This window comes from Cervus elaphus, chromosome 29, assembly GCF_910594005.1.
Source record: "Cervus elaphus chromosome 29, mCerEla1.1, whole genome shotgun sequence".
NCBI classification, from domain to species: domain Eukaryota; kingdom Metazoa; phylum Chordata; class Mammalia; order Artiodactyla; family Cervidae; genus Cervus; species Cervus elaphus.
The window spans coordinates 60,589,501-60,614,669 of NC_057843.1; the positions used below are offsets into that span (position 1 = coordinate 60,589,501).

Genomic DNA, 25,169 nt, shown 5'->3' on the forward strand with positions numbered 1-25,169 from the left:
GCACAGACGTCCTTGACTAGGGCACATGCAAAGCTGAGAGGGGGCTGCGTCCCTGAAGGTCCTTTTGCACACCATGAACCCCTAAGGCTCCTTCATTCTTATTACCACAGGAAGCTGGGGAGGGGAGAGGCCAGGAGTCCAGGCAGGCTTCCTGGGTGGGGCAGACCCTAAGGATGAGTAGCATTAAGGCAAAATGAGACGAGAGCGGCGGAGGATGAGATGGTTGGATGGCATCACCTACTCAATGGACAAGAGTTTGAGCCAACTGTGGGAGATGGTGAGGCACAGGGAAGCCTAGCGTGCTGCAGTCCACGGGGTCACAAAGGCATTAGGAAGAGAGAAGAGGGGGGGATCTGAAACTACAGGGACATTTATTTCCTATCTCTTTGCAGACTCTTTAATCTGCAAAAAATTTATACAGAAGCCAGCCTACTGGAAAGAGTAATCCCCAGGAGGCCAAGAGGGGGCAGTTAAGGAATTAGAGGAGCATAGTCATACCACAGGGACCGCGTGCTGCTCTGGTGAGAACTCTTGCAACTTGTAGGAAGGAAATCTAACACTGAGAGCTGACTATGTGCTCAGACCTTGCACCAAGTGCTAACAGGCATGGTCATCATTTAAGGTCCTGCGGCCCGGGAGGCTACACTGTGTGGCTTCTGGGCCCGACGTCGGCAGAGCCGCCCCGCCGGGGGTAGGCATGGGCCTGTGAGCTTGATGGCCCACACGCTGAGCCCCTGCTCAGCACTCCTGCAGCAAGGCGGGGAGCAGGGTGCGGGGATCTGCCGTGGAAACCAGAGAAGATGGCCATGCTCCGTGAAACCACCGCCTGGGGCGGCGGCCCGTTCTACCCCCGGCTGACCAGAATAACTCAGAAAGTGAGCTGCTCTCCTCCGGAGACGGAAGGGCAAGTGTGCTGGAAACCCAGGGGATGGGCTCTGCCCCACGCAGCAGTGCAGTCTCGGGTGATGGCGCTCCAGCCTCCACCACTGAGCCAGCAAGGTCTTGCGGAACTGGGATCATTATTCCAGGGTCAGTTGAGACGATGAAGGAGGTCACTTCCTGCCCGTGATGTGCTGTACGGATGGGGATGCCCTGACTGACCTCAGTGGTCCCCTTGTGGCAGCGCTTCCTGAAGGCCTCGGGCAGTGGGGCAAAGACGTGTGCGGGATTCTACACTTTGTCTACGAGGCTAGTCAATCCAGAAAGCGCTATCCAGGAGAAGGGCCTGAGTGACTTACTTCTGATTCCGATTCTTGATGTTGAAGAAGAGAAAAGCGCTGGCCATGATCATTCCCAGGATGGTAAGGGCGGAGAGGATGCTGTAGAGAGGCAGGGAGATTTTACGAAGCTGCTCCAGGATGATGGTTTTGTCCTTTGGCGGCTCAGACCCTAGAAGATCGAGGAAAAGGCGTGAGATGAGTCCAGTGCCCACATCAGACCCCGAAAACACCCCTGCCTGGCTGTCCTTGGCACTGGCCCCCTGCACACAGTCTGCACAGCACGCGTCCCCGGGCGAGCGGACCCCAGCGGCTGGCCGGTGTGCCCAGCAGGGAGCCTATGTCAGGACTTCTTTCTTTCTCAAAACAGAATCAGTAAGGGATTTGTGATGCATTTAATAGCCATTAGCCATTAGAAGACTAGAATTTGATTTGGTCTACCACCATGTTGAAAAACCATCACCGTTTATTCCCCAAAAGGTACTAGTGGTTTGGAAGGGGCAGGGCTGGGTGCTGGGAGTGGGTACCCCTGGGTGCCTCTGAGGATGAGGAACTCGGCTTGAGCTCTCAGGGATTCTGTTCCAACACATGATCAAGGTGTCAAGGGCTGGACACCTTGCCTGTCAACTCCATGAGACATACAGGTGCTCTGGCTGTGGATTTTTCTGCCTCAAGGTCACTATGTTACAAAAGCTCTTTCAGGTTCTCCACTCTCATAAGACTCACTAACCGCGGGAGGCAGAAGCGATGGGCAGTCCTTCCCCTCCCTGCGGTGCCAGGACCGGACAGAATCTGTAGGATTCATCCTGCCATGTGACTGCGGCGATGGCCCTGCTTATTTTTCAGGGACACCAGGCACCTGGGGGGAGCCGCGAGGGCCTCAGAGTAAACTCACCTTTATGGGTGGTGGCAAAATCGTCCTGTTCTACCAGGAACAGACTGCAGGGACACCCCCTCCTCACCTTCCCACCTCTCGTTTCTTACAAATCCCCCCTTTCGCAGTTGCTATTTCAGGCCAGGTTTCTGCTGTGGGACGGTGAAACTTTGGAGTGTGTCTCCCAATGGGGATGTGTGGACCGCTCAAAAGCGGTCAAACCTGGGGGAACCACCAGGGTTCACGGTGACCCCACCAGGGCTGTGCCAGCCTTGGTTATGCCTCCACTCCCAGGAGACAAGCAGAGGATGGGCAGATGGGGTTGCAGGAACTGAGAACTCCCCTGAACACCTGTGTTTAGAAACTCTGCTAGCAAGTTCAAATGTGTTTGGAAACATTCCGTGGATAAAAAGAGGATGAACCATCTAAACAGTAGAGGGGAGCTGTCAGGTTCAAAAGCAGCTAAGAGGCCTCCGGCTTGATTAATGTAAAGCATTAAGCACATCTATGCAAGGTAATACACGAGTGACTTCGAGGGCCAAAAGCCAAGGCAAAAGCACACTCAGGGTGACAGGTAACCCCTGGAAAACTTTCCTGCTACCTCCCCCCCCTCTCCCCATCCCCCGCCCCCACACGCAGCGTGGGCTGCACTGTCCAAGAGCCTTCTGGGTAGAGAGGATTCTTCCCCTTTGACGGGCTGAGGGAGCAGTTTTCCAGGGGCTAAGTGGTTTTTATAGTGAGCGGCAGAGCTGGCCGGACTGGAGCCCGGCTCGGCCTCGCCAGAAGCCTGTGCCCTAAGCACGCCGCACGCTGCCCGTGGCGCTGGGTGCGGGGGGTGTGAGCACCAGGCGCAGGGAGGCCGGAGCGGGGGGCAGGGAGCGGGGCGCAGACTCGTCCCGCGGGCCCAGGACAGGCTGCAGAGAGGAGACGGGTGGGAGCCGAGTCTCGGGGGAAGGTGGGCGGTTGGCTGTTTGTGAGGCAGACACGGACGAAGGGGCGTGCTGGCAGCGGGCCGGTGCAGGCGAAGGCACGCTGGCAGAACTGTCAGCAGCCCTGTCGCGGAGGCTGGAGAGGGGAGACACAGAAGTGGGGGCAGGGTGCCATCCTGGGGGTCCGGACCCGCCCTCCCTGTGAGCAACGGGGGCCGCGTGAGCCTCGGAGTGGGCCGTCTTTCACGGCAATGTGACGGTCAAGGGCACAACAGGCTTGAGGGGGCTGGACTGGGGGTGGGTGGGTAAGACCCGGCGGCTGGATGAGAGCTGAGCCCAGGCGGGGAGCGGACAGGAGAGCAGGGCTCTGCCCTGCGTCCAGAGGCGTCCTGACTCGGCTCTGGGCTCCAAGGCTGGTCAGCCACCCTCGGGGCGGCGCGGGGAAGCTCTGAGAAGCAGGAGGTGAGACAGGAACAGCGGCTGCCTCAGGGTCACCTTGGCCTCATGCTTCCTAACGAGAACCAGCTACTCTCCCGGCGGGGCTGTTAGCGTTTTTCACTCACATTTTCCCTCTCAGTTATGTTTTGTGTTTTTTAGTTTATTTTTTGTTTGACTTTTTCTTTCAGTTTGTAAACCCAGAATCCTTATTCAGCAAACCCAGATCTCCCGCATCCAGGAGCAAATAGCCCCGTCTTGGGGATCAGACTCTCGTGGTTAGAACTGGCTTTGTCTCTCACAGGCTGTGTGAATTTGGGGTTTTCTGAGCCTTTTTCTCATCTGTACAACAGGGATGACGGGACTCACCCAACCACCTTTCGGAATTTTTCTGTGGCTCCACGAAGTAATACGTGACTACGGGCTTGGTGACAGCTCCCTCAGGTGGGAACAGGAAGACCACGCCTCCTCTCTGAGACCACCTGGAGCTTGGAGGCATCCCACAGATCCAAAAGCGAACCAAACGATTCATGGGATCGCCTTTTCTGGTGGTTTTGGATTTAGGAAGGAACTCCAGGTACAGAAAGCCAGATGTCTATTCTTTGCATTCCCAGTGGAATCAAAGTAACAACATCCTGGTGCTGTGGGGATGCAAGCTTCCTTCCCAGACACTCCATGACGAGGCTGGCCATCTACCATTCCCCCATCTATCCATCCATCCACCCACCTGTCCTTCCACCCATCCATCCACCCACTTCCTCACTGACTAATACGTTCACCCATTCACTCATTTATTCACCCACCCACCCATCCACTGACTTGATCAATCATGAATTACTTTTTTATCACACATCACTGAGCCCCCAACATGTGCCAGACCCCGGCTGGTGCTGGGAATTTAAAGTCAAATAGGATCCAGTCAGGGAGCTCAAGGTCGAATAGCCTAGTGATTTCAATGCAAAGGGACGGTGGCCATGGGAGGGACAGAGACGAAGGACTGTGGAAGCAAAGAGAAGAGCGCCGTGAACTCAGGTGGGGGCCACCAGGGCAGGCTGAACAGAGGAGGAGTCACCTATCTCGTTCTCGGTGCTGAGGAGGACTTCTCCGGCAGAAGAGAGGGAACAGATTTCCCAGAAGAGCAGCAGGTGGAGAGGCCTGATAACCAGCCCATCCACATCTTCTCCGAGGGGGAGACACAGCAACATTTAACTGGGCCACCCGTGAAAAGAATCACTCCTGGTGACTCGGTGGTTGAAACACAGATGCCTTGGTGAGAGCTAGCACTCCACGCAGATACAAGGGGCCCATCCCAGGGGCTGGGGCCCAGTTCCCATGTGAGCGAGGGTGGCCCATCCTCAGGGAGTGAGTGGACTGAGGATGTTCCCTCTTTCCCCTGAAACCAGTGACTCTGCGCTTGTCCCCAGCTCTCAGACAATGCCCAGGCCTGGGAGGACCTGAGCAGGCCCCTCCTCTGAGAAGTCCGCCTGCCTTACCTTGGAACCTAATGGTGTCGTTGATGATCTCCAGCGTGTCAGCCACAGCATTATATTCTCCCACCTTCACCTCCCGGCTGTCTGCGGGAAACAAGCGGTCGTGGCTGGTTAGATCCGAGTCCTGCGTTTGTGGTCTGGGTGCTCCTGTCTCAGCGCTTGCTTGCCCACAGGCCCCAGCTATATTCTTGCAGGCTTTTCCTTTCCCCCAGGGCTTTTTCCAGGTGGACTCACGAGACGTCCAACCTGTTCTGGGCTGGGACAGACACTCTCTCACATGGTCTCATCAGCCGGTCATTCATTCTCTGCCGTACATCTATGGATAGGGAGTCTATCCCCCACCAAGAACCGGACTCTCCGCCTGTTACCAAGTCTTCTGTGCATTATCGAGCTGAATGCTTTCTCTGTAACTTTACTCTGCCATCTGGCTCTGCCCTCCAGGACCACACAGACCACCCCCGCTCCCTCTGCCCCGGGAGAGCTCTAGAGACTTGGAGACAAAAACGCATCACCCCCCTGGCTGTAGCCCCAAACCCCACCTTTTGTTGTAGTTTAGCTGCTAAGTCGAGTCCGACTCTTTTGTGACCCCGTGGACTGGGGCCCACCAGGCTCCTCTGTCCATGGCATTCTCCAGGCAAGAATACTGGAGTAGGTGGCCATTTCCTTCTTTGGGGGATCTTCCCGACCCAGGGACTGAACCCACATACCCTGCATTGCAGGCAGATTGTTTATCACTGAGCCACCAGGGAAGCCCCCGCCCTCCAACCTCAGTGCCTACGGATCACCGGGATGGAGACATCCTCGGGTCTGGAGCTGGGGGAGCAGGGGTGGGGGGTGGAGAGAGCTGGGGTCACTAGCACTGAACATCATCACTGAACATCATTTCTACTTCCCACCATATCCAGGCCCCAACTTAGACCACACCTCACAATATCACTGTCTGATAGGGTGTAGACCCAAGGACTGACCAATACCCTTCAGGCATGATCTAAAGTCATGGAAGTAGTCAGAAACAAGTAGACAGGACAACCCCCTCCTTCATTCTGCACTTTATATTCCTATTAATTCATCCTGAGGCAAAATTCACATTCTTCAGAGGCCGCACTGCTCTATGTTACACCCAGCACCAAGCCTCTTTTATACTTTCCTGTTCTCGGTTCCTCCATATATATGCACTTGTTCAGGTATCTTTTCAGATCCAAGTGATCCATGTGAGTTTGCCTTTATCTTTGACACCATTCTGTTGGCAGGCTCAGATCATGACGAAGACTTGCCCAGGGTGGTGGGAGGAGGAGTGGAGAGGTGGGGATGAGATTTGACAAGTTTTTTTTCTCCAGGTAAAATGTGGACCACTGGGTGATCAGTGGGTGGAGAAGATGGGGAACAGGGGAATGAAGCAAATGAGGGGGCTCAGGGCCATTCCCAATGGGAAGCCCAGGAGGGGTCAAAGAAGGTGGAAAGATGACAAGTTCCAGTTTGGACATGCTGAGCTTGAGGTATCCATGCTGAGCTTGAGGATCCAGTTTGGACATGCTGAGCTTGAGGATCATTGGGACAGAGACATCCCTGGGTCTGGAGCTGGGGGAGCAGAGGTGGGGGGTGGAGAGAGCTGGGGTCATTAGAATGTAAACTGGGAGTTGGAGCAGGGGGCAGGAAGGAGACCTCCAGGGACGGTGCCAAGGGAGAGGAGAAGAGGACCAAGGGCAGACCCAGGGGAGCTCTGATCTCTGGGGTGGGCAGAGCAAAGACGAGGCAAAGAGACTGGGGAAGAGGGCCCGGGACGCCAGGATACAGTGGGCGCAAGGAAAGGCACAGCTTCACGAGGGAGCTGGCCAGCCATGCCACATGCCACCAAGACAGGAACAAGGATCCCCTTGAACAGAAGGTTCATTCAAGGTGGGGTGAGAGGCAGAGAGATAAAGGCAAGGAGTAGAGAGTGGGCCCCGGAGCTGAGCAGGCTGGGACAGGGTGGCGGGTCGGCGGGGAAGGGCCAAGGGGATTCAACGTTATGTGCCTGTCCTCGTTTAGTTCTCACAGTTGTGTGGAGTTAAGTGGTTTCAGTCCCACTTTATAGATGAGAAAACTGAGGCTCAGGCAGGTTACAGCCTTGCCTAGGGCCCCACTGATCCTCAGAGCAGAGTTGAGGCTCAGACCCAGGACTGTTTCGACATGTGGCTACCTCAATGGGATCTCTGAGAGGTGACAGTGGGCCTGAGCTGCCCACTCCCTGGACCACCTGGGCATTCTGAGTGTAATACCTACAGAGAGGAGTGCCCACCTACCCAACAGCAGGGCAGACCCTGGTGCTCAGAATGCCCAAGGGTCATAAGGAGACACGGCAGCAGGAACTCCAAGACCGTGGCCGGGGGAGCCGCCCCCGGGGGCTCTGGCTCTGGCTCTCAGCGGATTTCTCTGCAGAGATGCAGGTGTGCTGCCGGTTCCTTATAAAAATTCAGGAAACGAAACGGAATCCCACCGGCCACATTTCCGCCTGCCTTCCTTTGACTGTGGGGTGGAACACAGGGCTGTGAAAGTCACTTCCTTCTCCCTGCAAAGGTCTCCCCGCCACTCGTGGGGGGGCCACATACTGTGTAGGCGGCTGTCACTTGCCGGGGTCACCCAGCTCCTAAATGTCACATTAGCAGACTCTGCTGGGAGCTCCAGCATCCCTGCTCTGGCCTTTTGAAGTCTCAGCCCTAATCAGCTCCCACTGCTCAGAGGAGGCTCTGATTTATTTATTTGGTGTGGGGAGGCAGCACATGAAATATGCAGGCTGATTGGAATAAATCACCAGGAGCCGGAAAGCGGTGTGGCTGGCACCTCACCGCGCCCCCAGCCCCACAGACCGCCCCCCTGACTCACACACCCCGCTGTACCACCCATCCTGTGGTACCAAAATAATACTCAGCTTCCTGCGACGGCCACAATCACCGTAATCTCTCCCTGGGGGCACTGCTTGGGGGCTGGGGGAGGGGAGCGTCACACATTCCTGCATCCAGAGTTTCCCAGCAAACCCTGAATCAGGCAAAACTCACCCCAGTCTGCAGGTGAGGGAGGAGCCTCAAGTTGGTAAGTGAATAGTGAGTGCCACATGCTGGGCAGCGACTAAGGAGTTGCCTGAACTTGAGTCTCAGTTCTGAATTCAGAGCATCTTCGCTACGCGTACTGAGCAACTCGGGCTGCTGGTTATTCGGCCTGTACTTATTGAGTGCCTACTGCATGCCAGGCCCCGCCTAAGCTATTTCATAATGAAGAATCCCTCAAAAGAGCAGGTGGTAGAAGGTTAGCTATGTTCTCTCCCCTGACCGAGCTGACCTTGGACATCTGGGTGCTGAAGGCTGTTTATATTAAATCCCTTAATCACTTCATTCATTCAATAAACGTTGGGGTGCTAGCTCTGCGCTAAAGTTACAAAGATTAAAAAATAATTCATAATTTCTGACCTTGTGGTTTTGTGACTGTGACCTCACCCAGCTCTACTGGGTGGGAAAATCTTCCCAAGTGCAGGTCCTACGTCCCTTCCCGCTGCGCCCTGCGAGCGGCTGGGCTCTCAGGCCGTGAGGACCGCAGAGGAGACTCCAGGCAGCTTCTGGCCCGGGGCCTCACTCACAGCAAGTGCTCAATAAGCTGCAGCTATTGAGTCACGACAACAGTAACCGTGAGCTATCTGTGGGGTTCCTGAACACGCTGTTACTACACTACGGCGCTTCCTTACTGCCGTTGTTTCCCACAAGGGTCTCTCCGCTTGGAAGGTGGCTTTCCCCTCCCGCTAGCACACCAACACGTCCGAATCCTATTCACCTCTTCCAGGAAGGCTTCCCCGAGAGCTGCTCCTCTCCAGATGCTGTGGGCTCAGGGCGCTGGGTGACATGTGAGCTGTGCTGGAGCCGTGCCCTTGGTGTGCCCAGGCCTTGCAACCTGAAGTCTCGCTTCGGCGGTCCTGGGCAGCACCGGGTCCCCTCCCCGGCACTCGGCCCAGCCAACCCCACCCCGCCTGGCTCCCAGGGGGAGGATGGTATCCCCGGTGTTTCTCCCTTCACCCACAGCCCAGCCAGGTGGTGACCACGAGAGGTGGGCACTTGCAACTTTTAACTCTGGGGCTCCTCGGTAACTGTGTTGTGCAAAGAACATCAACCACTCATGCCGACCTGCAGACGGCAGCACAGGGGACTATGGACAGGCTAGAAAGAGGACTCACAGGGGCAGAGAGAACAGAGCAGGGTGGTGGGGAAGGGGCCGTGGGATTGCATCTGCCACTGGCTCGCTTCCCTCCCCGCCTGCCCTGCTGGAGGTTGCTGCGGACTTATCGTGTGACCCTGGACAGATCATTCTCTGTTTTGGGACCTCAGTCTCTCCACCCACAAGCAGGGGTTCCAGTAGTTCTCAGTCCTGGCCAGGCACTAGAGTCACCTGGGGAATTCCTAGAAAATTCAGATGCCTGGGTCCCAACATGGATCCATTATATTAAAATTTCCAGTTGCGGGGTGGGGTCGGGTGGGGTTGAAGGGTGAACCCTGGGTGGCAGTACTTTTAAAAGTTCCCTAAGTTGACTAATGCATAACTAGAGTTGAAAACTGCTGGATAAAACCAAGAACCCTGCAGCACTGACACTTTCTGTTCTCAGAGGCTCAAAATACTGTCAAACACAAGAGTCCCTTTTCCTGTAGGTAGGATAATACCGGCTCCTTGTTGTGGTGCAAAAAAAAAAAAGTGTTTTCCTAGAAAAGTGCATTTTTAATTTTTCTTTATTTCAAACTTTGGATTTGGATGATACATAAACAAAATAAGTCCTATTGGTGAAAATTAGGCTGCCGGAAAAAGTCCAGTCTGAAAATACTCTCTGGCTGTGGGCCCGAGAGCATTCACAAGACAGCTGGGGACCGCTTAAGTCACAGAGTGACCCTGCCTCCCTCCTGCCTGCAGCCGCAGGTGTGAGGGCCAGACGTACGGTCACCCACCTCCTGCTGCAGCTGGGACCCCACTTCCTGCTTCCTGGCCTCTATTCCCCTCCCCACCAAAGGGTTCATTCTTCTTCAATGGACTCAAGGTCTGCACTGTGGAAGTATGCATGTGTGCTCAACCGGTTTAGTCATGTCTGACTTTTCATGAGACCATGGTTTGTAGCCTGCCAGACTCCTCTGTCCATGGGATTCTCCAGGCAAGAAGAGTGGAGTGGGTTGCCAGGCCTTCCTCCAGGGGATCTTCCCGACTCAGAAATTGAACCCCCATCTCCTGCGTCTCCTGCAGATTCTTAACCCACTGAGCTACCTGGGAAGCCTGAGGGAAATATATGTGTTCTTTAAGGTTTCATTGTTGTTGCAAACATCTAGAAACGTAAAACTCTGAGATGTAAAACAAAAGACAATCTTGGCTCAGCGAGAATCAAAGATTCTATAAAATTACTCCATTCTAGGACTCAGGGAAAGGAAAGAGCTCTGGCTGGAGGATAGGGCCCCCGGAAGGGGTCTTGGTTTTGCCGTCTTCTCAGTAACGAGTCCTGGAGAAGTGCCCTCCTCTGCCTGGGTGTTGATAAAACACGTGGGCTAGATGGGGAAATCTCTGCACCCTCCTGCTCTTGTTCCACGATTCTGCAACTGCTCTGAAGGGTCTTCCTCACTCCAAACTGAAGTGTGCACCTGAGACTTCCCCTCCCAGTCCTGGCTCTGCCTGGGGCCACACCTCATAACCACTCCCACTCCTGACCAGGCTTCACAGACAGGGATATGGCGATTTTGAGTCTTGATTCTGCTTTTCTCCAGGTTGGCCAGCCATCCCTCGGGAAGTGATTTTTTACTCCCTTGACCCACCCACCCCATGGACAGAGGAGCCTGGCGGGCTACAGTCTGTGGGGTCACAAAGACTCGGACACAATAGAGGGATTGAGCAGGCATGCACACACCCCATCCCGCGAAGTCTGGTCACTGCCTGTGGACAGGACCTAGACGGTCACTGTCCTCCCACGGGGCGCAAGCAGGTCTCAGCATTGCCTCTCAGCAGCACCAGGCAGAGAGGGCTCCCTTGGCCTGGGGCCCTCCCCCACAACTTGTCTCTATCACAAACAGACGCCATTGCCACATTTTTAATAAGTTAACTTCATCGACATTTGTTTTGAGATTTTTAACAGGCTAAGTGGACACTGGCCAAATGCCCCAGGAGTATAATAATTTTGCCATGGGTAGACTTGTCCACTGATTCATGCAAACTGTCCCAGAGACAAAAGCTGAATACCTGGGGAGACACAGAACGTGGACAGACAAAATGGGCTATTTGCGTCTAAAACACCTTTCCTCACTTCTTCTTGGCTAACTCCCGCTGGTCCTTTAGAGTTTATCTTGAATGCTGCCTCTCCCAGGTAGCTTTCCTGGAATTTGCCAAGTGGAGCAGATTCAGACTTTCCTCTGAATGCCCTTATCACCTGTATCACTCAGGTGGGGGTCCTGTGTCTGCCCCCTACTAGACCAGCGTTCCCTGATGGCGAGGGCTATGTGTTGTTCATCTCAGTACCCCGTGCTGTGCTGATGCCAGGAAATGACCACTGAGAAACTTCAAAAGCCCAAAGTGTAGGATGAAAAAAAATAAAAAGGAATGAAAATTAGCACATCAAAATTAAGAACTTCCATTCAACAGGGACTTTAAGTTTAAAGACAAATGACCGAACGGGAGATGTTTACATCTTCTAAAGCCCCAATAAGAAGCTGAAATCGAAATTATGTGAGGAACTCTTGCAAATCAACAAGAAAAAGACAATACCTCAAAATAACAGTGGTCCAAGGATCAGAACCGACAATGAACAACAAATGGCTGACAAGCACAGAAAGAAATGCCCAAACTCATCAGCAATCAGAGACAAATGATACCTAAAACCACAGCAAAATATTACTTCATATCTTTAGACTGGCAAACAATGAGAGAGCTGGGAAACACCAGCTGAAGGTGGGAGGCAGGGACATGAACTCCGCATGCTGGGAGGAGCTGCAGGGCCAGGGACATTTCTGAGAGCCGTCTGGCAAATCTTAGGCATGTTTAGTGTTGACACATCTTCTGACCCAACAATTCAGCTCACGGGCATTTGTCCTCAAGAAACGCCCAGTTGGGTTCACAGGGAGCATGTACGAGGACACTCATTACGTGTGGAGGCAGGGAGTTGAAGGTGATCTAGGTGGTGTCATCAGGGGAGTTGGAGGGCTATGTCCTGTGAGGGCCACGGCCTAGATGTACACCCGGCCATGTGGAGTAGCTTAAAAGCAAAGTGCTGAGTGGGAAAAGAAAGAAACATCCAGTTGCCTCGATGCAAAGTCAAAATATGCACACAAAACAGCAAACCACATTTTGCAAGGACACACACAAACACAGTAGATGCATTAAACGTTGAGAATGCTTGCCTTTTCTGGGGTAGGCAGGAGTGGCCGATGAGAACAAACACGGGAAATAAAGGGATAACCAAGCAAGCAGAGGGGCTTCCACGGGCCAGTGAGAACAACATTCCACGGGATGAGGAGTGGGAAGTGTGTCCTGAGGAAGCAAGCCAGCACCCTGCTCAGGCAGTTCTGGACGTGGGAAACCTGGGATCATCGTGAGGAGCCTCCGTGAGGAGCAGGAAGCCAGTAGCTGTCACGGCTCTTATCTGTGCTAGTCACTGAGCCAGGCTCGTTCACAAACTCCGGTCAGTGGATGCTCCCCGTTACTTTTAAGCAAGGAAAACCTTTCACGTCACTACTTTAACTCATTATTGACCAGAGAGGTATTAACACACCCTTTCTCAGCCAACTGTTATTCACAGGAGGTATCTCAATACTCACTTGCATAACAAATCGCCAGTCACAGGTGTTAGTTTCTGCAAAAATCGCCTGGTCAATAATGTGTTAAAATAAGTGCTCAAATGATGGCTCAGATAAGCCACAGTGCATGGCTAGCAATGATTAGGTATGCCTACTTCGAAGCTCATAAACTTTCCGCATAAGAGGAGGTGAGTTCCCTGTCACTGGAGGCATTCAAGCAGAGGCAATGCTGTAAAGAAAAGTCAGGGTTCCCCTCAACACGGAGAGTTTGTGGCTCAATGAAAGACAAGGTCTGCTAAATAATTCTGTCTTTCCAAGCCATCTTCCTTGAGCTCCAAGAAAAAACAAGCCCTGGATCATGAGGCCTGGGAGGCATCAAGCTCAGGGTCAGACTTCCAGCCATTTCCGCTGACCCAGAACCCATCAGGTGTAACCTGCAGTTGAGTGGACTATGTCTCCACTCAACCACGTCAAGCTGAGCTGCGGTCCAACAGACTGAGCTTTCCAAACCCACGGCTTAGTGAAGAGGGCTGCGATACATGCCTTCACGGAAGGAAAAGGATGTTAAAAATCAGCCTTGCGTTTCAAACTGGAGTCAAACTAGCTCCGAAAGTTTTCTAGTAGGTTCTTGGAGATGATCTTCCCTCCTTTACAGGCACTGGCACCGGCCCAGGGAGATGATGAAGCCCCTGCGGGGAGGGGCTGTATCTTATTCAACTTGGCTTTCCCAGAGGGGCTGCTAGAGCACCTGGCAGATGCTCAGGAAGTGAACACTGAATAGAACCTTATCTGTTACCCCGAAGGCCAAACGGTAATTAATGTTCGCAAATGGGGAGGACAAGCCTGCATTTCATAGGCACCTTCTGAATGACAATTACGTCGTTAGATGGTGGAAGACCCCATTCTTTCAGATCAGGTGCTGAAGTATAAAACTCCAAAGTCGAGTCCTTTATGCTGCAGAGAAGCAGTGCAGAATTCAAGCAGATTGTCATTCACCGAATTCTTACAAACGGCCTAATGAAGGCAGGGGTGGTGAGCTACAGTGGCAGATGCTGGGGTTTCACCAAGAACAGCATAAACAAGGCGCTAATCATGGCTTCGCTCAACTTCCTTCCCCTGCTGCAGATTCTGAGCCATGTTTAGACTTCGTTAGTAACGTGGATTCTTTCCTCTCTTATGGGGGAAAAAAGCACCAATTCCCTAGTATTCATCCTTATCTACACGTGATTTGGTGCAAGTCAGCAAAGGCGTGGAGGGAGGGGTTCTGAACTTGGAGCTGAAAGGGGGTTAGGCCCACTGCACCCCAGGTGTGTGGTGAGGGGATCCTAATACCTGCCTTACCTACTGCCGTGGGTGGATCCCTCAGAAGGGTGCCTGAGGCAAGAGAGAGAGTGCATGTAATTTATTTGGGAGGTGATCCTTGAATACTCTAATAGGAGCTGGGGAGGTGAGAGAGGGAATGGAAGGGAGCCAGGGCAAGGTGCATTAATGAGCAGGTTCCTGAGAGCCCAGCTGAGGCTCAATTCCACGGGGATCTCTGTAGACAGAGCAGACACACCTTGGAGTCCTTGGGAGTTTCCAGCCAAGGGAGGAAGGACTCTGGGGGATTAATCCTCTACTCCTCACCCATCCCCAGCTCAGGGCTGCCCTGGAAGCATTCTCTCCCTGGATATTGGCCCTGCTCCTTGCACAGGGTGAAAAGTACAGGTGCTCTTAATAAGACCAGGAGTGCTCAGGGACTATGGTGGGTGGGACAATGATGGCATCCGCCACACCTGCCCTCTAGGATTGTCCTGTTGGGAGGTAAGGTCCCTGGGAAGTCTTGAGAATGGAGTGAATGGAGGGAAGCCAGGAGTGAGGAAAGTCATGCTTGGGCTTTGAATCCCTCTCTGGATTCAAAATGTTTCACCCTCAAGAGGGACCAGGAGGTCCCTGACACATTATTTTAGAGGTAGTTCTGTCTATCCGGCACTCCTAAGTTTGCAAAAAGAGTTCATTTCTCTAGCCTGGGACAGCAGTGGCCACCATTGTGAAGCAGCTTTGCTTTATGTTTCTGTTGTCAAGACCAACCGCTGTTTGTCAGACATTCTGCCTAGACTCAAGCCACTGGAGACCACGAATAAATGAACATGCTTTCAAATTTCCATGAGCTGAATCACTCTCCAATTCAGTAAACATTTACCAACTGCCAGTCAGGAGCGAGGCAGCATGCTAGTAATGTGACTAGTTTTCTATCACCCAGAATTTATAGAGCAAGATCTCATATAGCCCAGGCCCAGGGGACAGGTGGGGTTGGCATTAGGGTCATCCATTTTCCAGAGAAGGAAACTGGGGCTTAGGGAGATGAAGAGACTTGCCCAGGGTCACATTGCTGGTAAACTTCAGAGCACAGGCTTGAATTTAGGTCTTTTGCCTGCAGATTAATTCAATAAACTTGTACCAGGGTCTACTGTGTGCCATGCTCTTGCGATACCAACCCTACAGTTCTGGAATCAAAAAATCGAGCAGGACCATGGATTCCTGGCTCTCCTTTTCATCTTTTTCCCTAAAAACTGCCTCCCATTTCCAGCTACTTTGTGTTTTAGTTTTACAAAGACGGTAACAGAGCCTCCTACTAAATGTTTCCTCTACAACAGATAAAAGGGTTTAGAAGGCACCAGGAACTTTATAAACAAGAAGCCAAAAACAGCATCTTTCAAGGTCTTCGGAGGGAGGGTGGGACGGGCCAACTTCCAAGATCCTGCCAGCGAGCACTGAGACAGCCTGGGTGTCTCTGCAAAGGTGTCACTGCGGGGCTGGCTGTTTGTAAGTCAGCTCTACTGTCCCCGCTTAAAGAGAGCAGGAGGGGAGGCGGAGAGAAACAGACAGGGAGAGGGAGGACGAAGGGCACAGCAGAAAACAGCACAGCGACCTCATTTAGAAGCCTTTTTTGAGGTCAACGGCATGAGGCAATTTAGGATCTAGCAACCCCAAGGTAGAGGTCAGGCCCACCCTCTGGGTAAATTCCAGAAAGGTCCCAGAAACAGTCTAGGCCAGCCTCTCTTGGAGGTGAACAGTGAGCCCAGAGAAGTGAAGGAACGAACTCACTGTCCCAAAGCCAGTTCCTTCCCACGTCTGAGCCTCAGCTTCCCCTCTGAAGTCTGATGATAACCAGGAGCCCTTCCAACTTGGGCAGCCTACTCAGTAAATCAATGCCTTTCCATCCTGGCAGTAAGGCACATCTGAGATCCTATGAATTTGGAAAACTGTTGTGCTGATGTGAACATGCTCCCAGCACAGTATCCTCTGCCAACAAAATCAGTGTCTGTTTTAAAAACATGTAAACGGGGGTATCTGCAAGGCCTGGCTCTGACAGTCTATAATAGCTGGACACAAGAGTGGCGAGGGGAGGGCACTTGGGCACAGGTGGGCATCTGCTCACCCAGAGGCTGGCACTCGGGGAAAGCTGAGGTCGAGTCCCTGCTATGACACCTGCCAGTTGGGTGTCCCTGGGTGGAACACCTCCCTTCTCTCAGTTTCTCCATTTATACCAAGAAGTAGTGGGGCGAAATCATTCCTAAGGCCCTGCACATGTGACACCGTACACGACATTAAGTGTTGGGAACATCTCTAGGAGGCAGGCGGGCTTCCCACGTGGTGCTAGCGGTAAAGAACCTGCCTGCCAACGCAGGAGACATGGAGAGACATGGGTTTGATCGCTGGATCCCGAAGAGTCCCCCTGGAGGAGGGCACAACAGTCCACTCCAGTATTCTCGCCTGAAGAATCCCGTGGACAGAGGGGCCTGGTGGGCTACAGTCCACGGGGTCACAAAGAGTCAGACATGACTGAAGCGACGTGCATGCAGGAATCATAAGGGGCAGGCAGAGTACGTGGCGCCCAGAGGGTTTCAAGACGCCAAGGAAATGTGGATTTGCCCCAGGTAAGTATCATAATTTTTGAGTAAAAGCTAATCATGATAGCTACTACTTGCTGAGCAAGAAAGACATGCACACGTTTCTCTGTGCTGTCTCGTGTAGCTCTTCCCACATCCCAAGACGGTAGATAGAACCATATCCCTGTCTTACAGATGAGGACCCTGGCATGTGACTCAGAGCGGTGACTCGCGTGCCTATACACCGGACTTGTGCTCAGGAGGTTTTCAACTCACCTCTGAACTGCTGTTTGCTACAATGCTTTCTTTACAAATGCCTAAGACCAGTCACTGGAGTTGGCGTCTAATCCTAACATTCAGGGGGAAAAAAGGCAATAAAACTGGCATTCACTTGTAGCTGTGATTGGCCAATCAATATTTTACAAAATATTCTCCCAGAACGATACAATTTGAGAACTGGAAATGTGACAAGAGAATTTAGTTGCAATCACTCAAAAAAAAAAAAAAAAAGTAAGTATATCTTTGCCAAGATGCTTACATTGTTCAGCCAATGAAGAAGTAAGACTTAACAAATGGAAAAATAATTACGTTTGCCTAAAATTACATCTTTTGTGCACAGCAGAGAGCTGACATGCGTTTCAATTATCCGCCACAGGAAGACAGATGGGCAAATCTACAAGGTCGCACCATGGAACGGTGGTACCAGAGAACACCTGATTGATCCGAATCTGGTTGAGATTTGCCTGAATGGCTCTGAATGACTCGATTTCATTTCTTGCTTTTCCCGGATGATTCTGGGATCTGCTCAAAATGAGTGGACGCAGGAGGCACTGCTCATTTCTGGATTTTCCAGAAACATTCAGATATTGAAAAACATCACATTAATGAATGGTCTGTCTCACGGTTCTGCCTAACAACCCTACTAATGACCATAACAGGCTGAATCGAGGTTCCTCCAGGCAGAACACCTGGCCCCGTTCCTCACAGATGCCCTCTGGGCCTCCATTTCCTCCTGGTCACCTGGGGAGAGTTGTCTGAATGGCTGCTGAGGTCCCTTCTGATTCTGATAGTAGGAAAATCCAACAAATGATTCATTTTCTTAAACAAAACAAAACAAAACAACAATGGCCTGCAAATAGTGTGTGGGGGAAGATTACAGATTAAAAGGGACTAAAGAGACACATCAACCAAATACAATGAGTGGACCTGAGTGGACTCCCTGACAAACCAATTAGAGAGTCGTTTTCAAGATAATTAGAGGAGCAACAGACTTGGAATAAGCATATTAAAACCTGTTCAATGCTGAAGGTACAATAATAGTATTGGGGTGATGTTTTAAAAAGTCCTTATCTAGTAGAAATGCATACTGTGATATTTATAGATTGAAATGAGATAATGTCTGGGAGCTGTTTTAAAACATTATAGCAAAAAATGGGGGGGGATGGGGCGAGTCAAGATAAAGCGAGACTGGCTAAAGGGAGGAAACAGTGAAGCTGGGTGACGGGCACGTGAGGCTCACTGTGCTATGATCTCAACTTTAGAGTCTGTTTGAAAATCTCTGTAATCAAAAGCGAAAACAATGCCAGATTCCTCAGGATCCTGGCACCGACCTAACCGCCAGTCCCGATACATTCATGTGCCTGAGTCACGTGGAAAGACTGACTAGCCCTGAGAAATAATGCAGTCGAGAAAAAATATTCTGAATAAGTTGAAACTAATGTTTTCACAGAGTATTTTCTATTGACTTTGCCTTCTCTTATCTGGAACATTGTACTTTCATTTCTTCTGACATATTTTATTGCATAAACATAACACCTCTGAATATACAATCCATCAGCTAGAAAGAATAAGCATCAAAAAAGCCTACCTTGAAATTGAGTAAATTTAATGGTCCCCATTCTCTCCCCATTCCGGAATACAACTTGACCCTAAAAACAAAACAAACAAGAACAAAGAAGAAATGCCATATTAGCCCAAACACTGGTGATCTCAACTGAAATTCATTAATTGTAGAATGCAATTATTACTGGAGAAAGAGCAGACTCCTGAAGAACCACAGATGCAAAATTAAACTAATTGGTTTTAGAATGGTTGTGACTTTATCTGGATAATTTGAGGAGCACAAAATAATGAAACCAACACATGTATATTAAGGCCAAGATATGCACCATCATTATCATCATGACTATTTATTAAACACCCATATGCCCTGTGTTATCCCAGGACAAGGTCTTCCAGGGTGGTTGGAAAGATGGAGGAAGAGATGAAGCCCATGGAGCCTGGCCCTGGCTCTGCTCCCATGCCCATAAAGATGCGGGTCTTTGCTGAGGCTCTTTATCTGAAGGGTCAGAGGGATACAGGAATGCAGGGTCGAGGCCTATATATCTTATTAAGGACAGAGAATGTTTCTGTGAGTTCTTCGTGAGTGGTGATGTCAGCCCCAATTATAACTGGGCTATGGGGCAGCACAAAATTAAGCTTCTGGAGCCAGTGAGACCTGACTAGTATCACAGGCAGCTGAGCACCCCTCATTAGGGACCCCAGGAGCTAAAGACAAGAGTCATCTGCTGCATCTGCTTTGCTGGCTAATACCCGGCTTCCATATGCTGGGCTAAATAAGCCAGGAGCATAAAGAGGGGGTGTGGGCTCTCTTTGTCTATTTACAGTCCCCCTAAAATTCTGCAACCGAGCAAGGAAACTGACACAGGTTATATCAATGAATCTTTATGACACACTTGAGTGGAAAGAGGGGACGATTCTAATTTTACAGATCAAGAAACTGAGATTGAAGGAGGTTATGCCAAGGTCATTGCGAGTGAGGCTGCTGGATTCAAACCCGAGTTTGATTTTAAGGCCTGGACAACTGTACCACAGCATGTTGTTTCTGATCCAGAAATAAAACTCTTCCATTCTTTCCATTAATGTGAAATTAAGAAAATGAACTGTCTTAAAGGTACACAGCTTTACGAGCACAGTTATGAGCTTGCATTGTCAGGGAACAGCACAGACGATACCACGGATTCTGTGCAATTCTCAAGAGAAAGTGACAGAAAGTACACGTCTTCCCATGGTGGAAATCCAAAGTCTGAGGCCCTGAAGCTTTTGGAACAAAGAGAATCACTCAACCTGTTGTCGGAATGAGAGACACCTTCTAAGGCTACTTTGACACCTTTTTGAAATCCTGAAGACAGCTGTGAGTAGTATCAGTTTGAAACTAACGCCCACCGAATTCTATATTCAGGTGACGGTAAGCAATTCCCTGGAGTGTGAAAACACTTCAGCGTAAGGTGAGACAGGAGCTGTGATTTTATTTCTAGGGATGATTGAAAAACACAGAACATCTTCCAGAGGATCACTTTTATGCAAATGGACCACTTTGCAAGGGTAGAAAGGATGCAGATACTGTTCACAAGACATTTCTTTGACAAAGGTGGACATCTAACTAATTCACCCATCTTCTGCCAAGCTTTGAGGAGCTCCAGAGAGCTCTGGATATAAAATGTGGACAAATTCCGAAGAATCTTTATGAAATGAAAAAAGTATGTCGAAAGGTATTCCATGTGTGGATGGAATAATACTGGAGTGGAATACAGGATGGGAGTGAGAATCTCCTTTCACTTTTGGGTTTTCTTCTTTTTTTTCCTTTCTCCTTTACTTTTTAGAAAAAACTAATTAGTTCATCTTGGAAGTGAGGTCTGTCATATTTTATTTTTCTCACAGTAACTATGTTTGTAAACAGGAGCTCCTCCTATCTCAATTTTTCAGGTAATGCAGCGTCTGAGCATCTCAAAGCTGGATTCAGGGCCCCCTCGGGCAAGTGCCTGAGCACCTGAGTTATGGACCTAGCACAGCTCCTGGTCTTCAAGAGGCACTCAGTAAAGGGTACCAGTAATTTTTATCTAAACACACTTAACAGCAGAGAGCTGAAATAAAAAAAGATTTCAAGCACCAGGAAGCTTTACATCCTTTGGGAAGACATTCTCAACATCACATGATTTCAGCTGGCAGAGGGGTAAACTGTTGGGCCCTAAGCCAAGGTGACGTCACAGCTCAGAAACGCCAGCCCCTAAGTGACTGAGTTCCCAACCACACGGGCCACTGTGCGCAGTCAAAGGCGGAACGCGGAGAGCTCTGTGACTGTGGTCACCGGCAGTCACGTGGCCGTGTGGGAGGGCGACTGGCTATGACGCCAGTCTGCGCCAGAGGAGGGCGGCGAAGCTCGCCAAGCCCCCTTCTCAGGGATTCTGCACGTGACCGTGGCATCTGCTGGGTTTGACAGTTGATGCCGACTCTGCAAACTTGACCATGGCCGACTGGATGGGGAACCAGCGTCCCAGCCAGGCCCAGCTGGGTAAGACGACGCGAGTGAGGAGGGCCGCAAGCCAATCAGGTGATGTTCATGACATTCTGCCTGATGGATGTCCTCAATGTGAGCAGGTGCCCAACTCACGACATCCCACAAATGTTTACCTGCTCCGGGCCGAGTCCTCTTTTAGGCACTGATTTCTGCTCCCAGAGACCTTTAAATATGATTAGGACAGACAGGCAAAACATGTTCACCAATAAATGAATGAGGTCACGTCAGTCATGGAAGAGTGCTGGGAAGAAAATCAAAAGGCATGCCAGGGTGATGGAGAGAGTCTGGAGGCACACACGGTCAAAGAATCTGCCTGCAATGCAGGAGACCTGGGTTTGATCCCTGGGTCAAGAAGATCCCCTGGAGAAGGAAATGGTTACCTACCCCAGTATTCTTGCCGGAGAATGCCATGGACAGAGGAGCCTGGCGAGCTACAGTCCATGGGGTTGCAAAGAGTCAGACACGACTAAGCGACTAACACACTTTCAGGGAAGGCCTGATTGAAGAGGGGACACAAGAGCTGAGGCCTGCACGGCAAGAAGCAGCTACTCCAGGTGAAGGGAAGGGCCGAGACAGAGGCCCTCGGGTGGGAAGGATCAGAAAGGGCCAGCGGGGGGGCGAGGCAAGGTATAGGTAGAGTCTGGGGGCCCCGACTGGGCTCTGGAGGGGATGCTAAGTGCAATGAACAGCCATGGGGGTGGGGAGCCTAAACAAAGAAGTAATGTGATCTGATTTAAGATTTGAGAAGATTGCTCTGGGTCTCGGACAGAAAGTGGGAGAAGAGACACGGGAGGGAGGCTCAGGCATCTGGTCATCCAGGTGTGAAGCTCCAGTGACTGAGACTACGGCAGTGGTCACACTCTCCCTCTGACCAGTTCAGAGCGCGTCGCCAAGGTGCCTGAGCACTGTGGCTGGGCAGCAGACACTTCCCTTCTACTTCTGTCCTCTGGGAGGGGATGTGGTGAGCACCATGGTGTGTGACCAGATGTCCCCAGGATACAGACATATTTCCCTAGCATCTTGGCTGCTGCTGGGTTGCTCAAAGGGTGATGATTAAGGTTAAGTCCCTCCCTGGGGGCAGCCTACATTCACTGGTCAAAGTGAAGGCACACAGCGGCTTGAGTCCCCTTGCTCAGGGCAGCTGTGAAGGACCGTGGGCTTTCCAGAGGTCCCCTGGGGTGGCTGAGGCCGGGACGGCCACTGCACCCAACTCAGCTCGTTGCTTCCCTGATTCTGCTTCCCTTCCTTTGGCTTTGTCCCGAGAGCCTCCCTGATAAATCTACTGTATGTGGATCTCTGCCTCAGAGTCTGTTTCATGGGTAACCTGGCCTAAGACATCTGCCATCAGGTCACTGGAACAATCTCTTTTTCACAAACCAAAGGAGCCTGAGTGATAACCAGTAATGGGTTAAAGTCTGCATGGCAACTAGACCCTTTGGTTTCACGGTGGCCTGGCACCTTAGCCAGGGAAGCCGGGCTGACTTTGGTTTCTAAAACCCCAGCTTGATCAGGGATTATTCTCTGCTCTTCTCCCCACACGCATATTCTTTACGTACAGAGAAATGCTGAGACTCTCCTTAAGCTCTTGTTGCATGCGGTCCAGGCTCTAACAGAGGATCATCCCATCAACCTGAGACCAAGCCACGTGACGCCTGACATTTCGAAGCAGTGGTGTTCGATAACTTTGGCTGGGGTGGGGGCTGGGATCTGTTGGCTCCCAGTCCACGCTCACTCTACCATGTGCCCCTCTGTGTCACAAGGGCCCACAGCCCAGAAACCACACTCCCCAGAAGCCCCTGCCAGGTGGTTTCTATTTAGGTTCTGCTAATGAGAAGCATTCACAGGGGGTTAGAAAGTGTGCAGTAGGGAAAAGCTTTTTTATTTCTGTTGCTTCTCTGGTCGCAGCAGCAGGAGCTGAGTGACTGCAGGTGTCCAAGGCCCCAGCAGCTCCGCACCGTGAGTGTCTGTAGCGGGGCTCCGGCTAACTGCTGGGGTCCCAGCGGCAGCAGAAATTGCAGCGGCAGGAGCCTCAGAGGCCAGAGTGCTGGGGTCTCCATGATTTTATCTGCATTTCCAGTCTGCTCTGTGGCCACTTAAAGACTCCGTGGAAGTTGGAATCCATTACCAGTCAGCACGCAGCCAAGAAAACAGAACGTACCTCGGGCATGTCAGAGGCAGTGGCAACACCAGCCCACTTACTGCTCCTGCAGCCCAAGGGGCCTGGTCATTTTCTGTAAATACTTCTTTCTGGTGACAGCGCCTACCTGATTTGCTCCTCCATCCCTTCCAACAAAGTTGGAACCAGTTCCCTGTATTAAATCTCCCTTTGAAATGCCTGAAGTGCTTTCTGCTTTCTTGACTGCGTGCTGATTGATAACGGATTCTAACTTCCAAAGGAGCTTGTCAGAATGACCACAGAGCTGATTTGGAATGCAAATAAAATAATGGAGGTAAAACCCCAAGTGGATAGTTTATAAGGAATTTTCTTCTTCCTGAAAGAGATGTTGCTCATGTCAAAGACAGCAATCTGTTTCATAAAAGCTGATCCAAACAGTCCAGGTTGAATTGGGACCAGTAAAGCTGAATTTTCTTTTTCAGAGGAATCTTCAGAACACACAGGATAACATATGGAAAAAAGACTTTAGTTTCTGCATTCACCAGACAAGAGTAAATTAGCCACCAGTGTGACCTTGAACAGTCATTGAATGTTTCTGAACATGAATTCTCCTACTTGAAAAACAGGAAGGAAAATACTTCTCGGGATTGTCTGTGAGAACTAAAGAAGACAATTATGAAAAAAGCAAAACCCAGAATTGCTGCACACAAAGATTAACTCTTATAATCCTCCAGATAATCTGAGTCTGCAAAATTCCACCATGATGTCAGTTGAGAATCCCCAGAAAAATCAGGGGAGTAAAACGTACACTAAGGATCCCAGCAGTCAGTAGGACTCAGTGGCGCCCTCTTAGAAAAATCAATTCTGCTTTCACTGTTCATCTTTAATGTTTCACCACTAAGCATGAAAGAAATTTATTCCAACAACAGTTTATGAATTGCACAGGCCAAGCCCTACATTGGAAATTTTTTTTAATCTCTTTCAATTTTACATTAAAGGGCAGGGACGCCCTGCCTGGAAAATTATCTGACGTCGGGCTGGAGCCAGAGGCTCCAGAGAGGGAAGACTTGCTTGGCTCAGCCTAATCTCATGGAACTCTAGGCCCACTGAGGGACACAGTCTCAGCCAGACACACTGCATTCAGGGAAGGCGTTCTGTCTTTAATACGGCTCTGACTGCACTCTTGTCTCCGGGCAGTTGTGTTTGTCTTTGGGAGGTGTGAGCAAACACGATCAGCTGAGTGTTTGATTTACGCTGTGGGGAAACAAGATCTGCCCTGACGTGCCACACAGACAGCAAAACCTCTAAGGAGATGGAAGCTGGAGGGTGCTGGGGGCCCTGGGGGACCCAGCCCATCACTGTCTGTGTGGATGATTCAAGACCACTGTAGGCTGCACGGCTGCCAGCCCTTCACCTGGGACAACACTGTTCTCAAATGAATAACGAGGACTTTGAGAAAATTTGGGGGTTACATTGCTGGTCAGATTTTCCATAAAGAGCAGAGCTCCTCATCATGTAGGCTTGAAGACGAAGGTGTTTTCTGTTTCCCAGGGGATGACAGGGCACAAAAGAGAAATACCGAGAAACTGGGTATATCTACCCACATGTTCCGCAAAGGTGAAAAATACTCCTTTTTCCCCTACATGTCCCTTGGGCTATAAGACAAGGCATATTTTGCATACTATTTAAGATTTCTTACAGAAAAACACTTTTGATAGACCTAAGTCTTGAGGAAAATGTGATGTATCCATTGAGTCTTCAGCAGCTGGTTTTCGGGGAACTAAAAGGAGGGGCAGGATGGGAAGGGTGCCCTGTCCACCGCCATCCTTCTGCTGGTGCCATTAAATGCAGGGGCATCCTTCTGCGGGATCGTGATCAGACGGCCCATAGGGCTAAAGTGGTGTCCAGCCACAGAGGGAGTGGTGGTCTAAGGCAGGGTTTAGTGAAGTGGAGAACAGTGGAGACCAAGAGAAGGTGGCTGGCTGGCTGGCCCAAGACAGGTGGGGCCAACTCTCTCTTTGTAATGACACAAGAGTCAAGCTTATTTAGAATAGCAAACTATCAGATATGACCAAGATATCCAAGAAATAAGGAAACACTG

At 50.9% G+C, this 25,169-nt stretch overlaps 1 protein-coding gene across 1 annotated transcript in view; it reads right to left on the minus strand.

The window, feature by feature from the left end:
* The window catches only part of GABBR2 (gamma-aminobutyric acid type B receptor subunit 2), a 359,033-nt gene that overhangs the window by 79,751 nt on the left and 254,113 nt on the right, over nt 1-25,169 (minus strand). Inside the window, exons 8-10 of the mRNA XM_043890615.1 lie at nt 18,463-18,523; nt 4,949-5,029; nt 1,239-1,389 (exon numbers count right to left, since the gene is read on the minus strand). Coding sequence (XP_043746550.1) covers nt 1,239-1,389; nt 4,949-5,029; nt 18,463-18,523 — 293 coding nt within the window. The remainder of the gene's footprint in view (nt 1-1,238; nt 1,390-4,948; nt 5,030-18,462; nt 18,524-25,169) is intronic.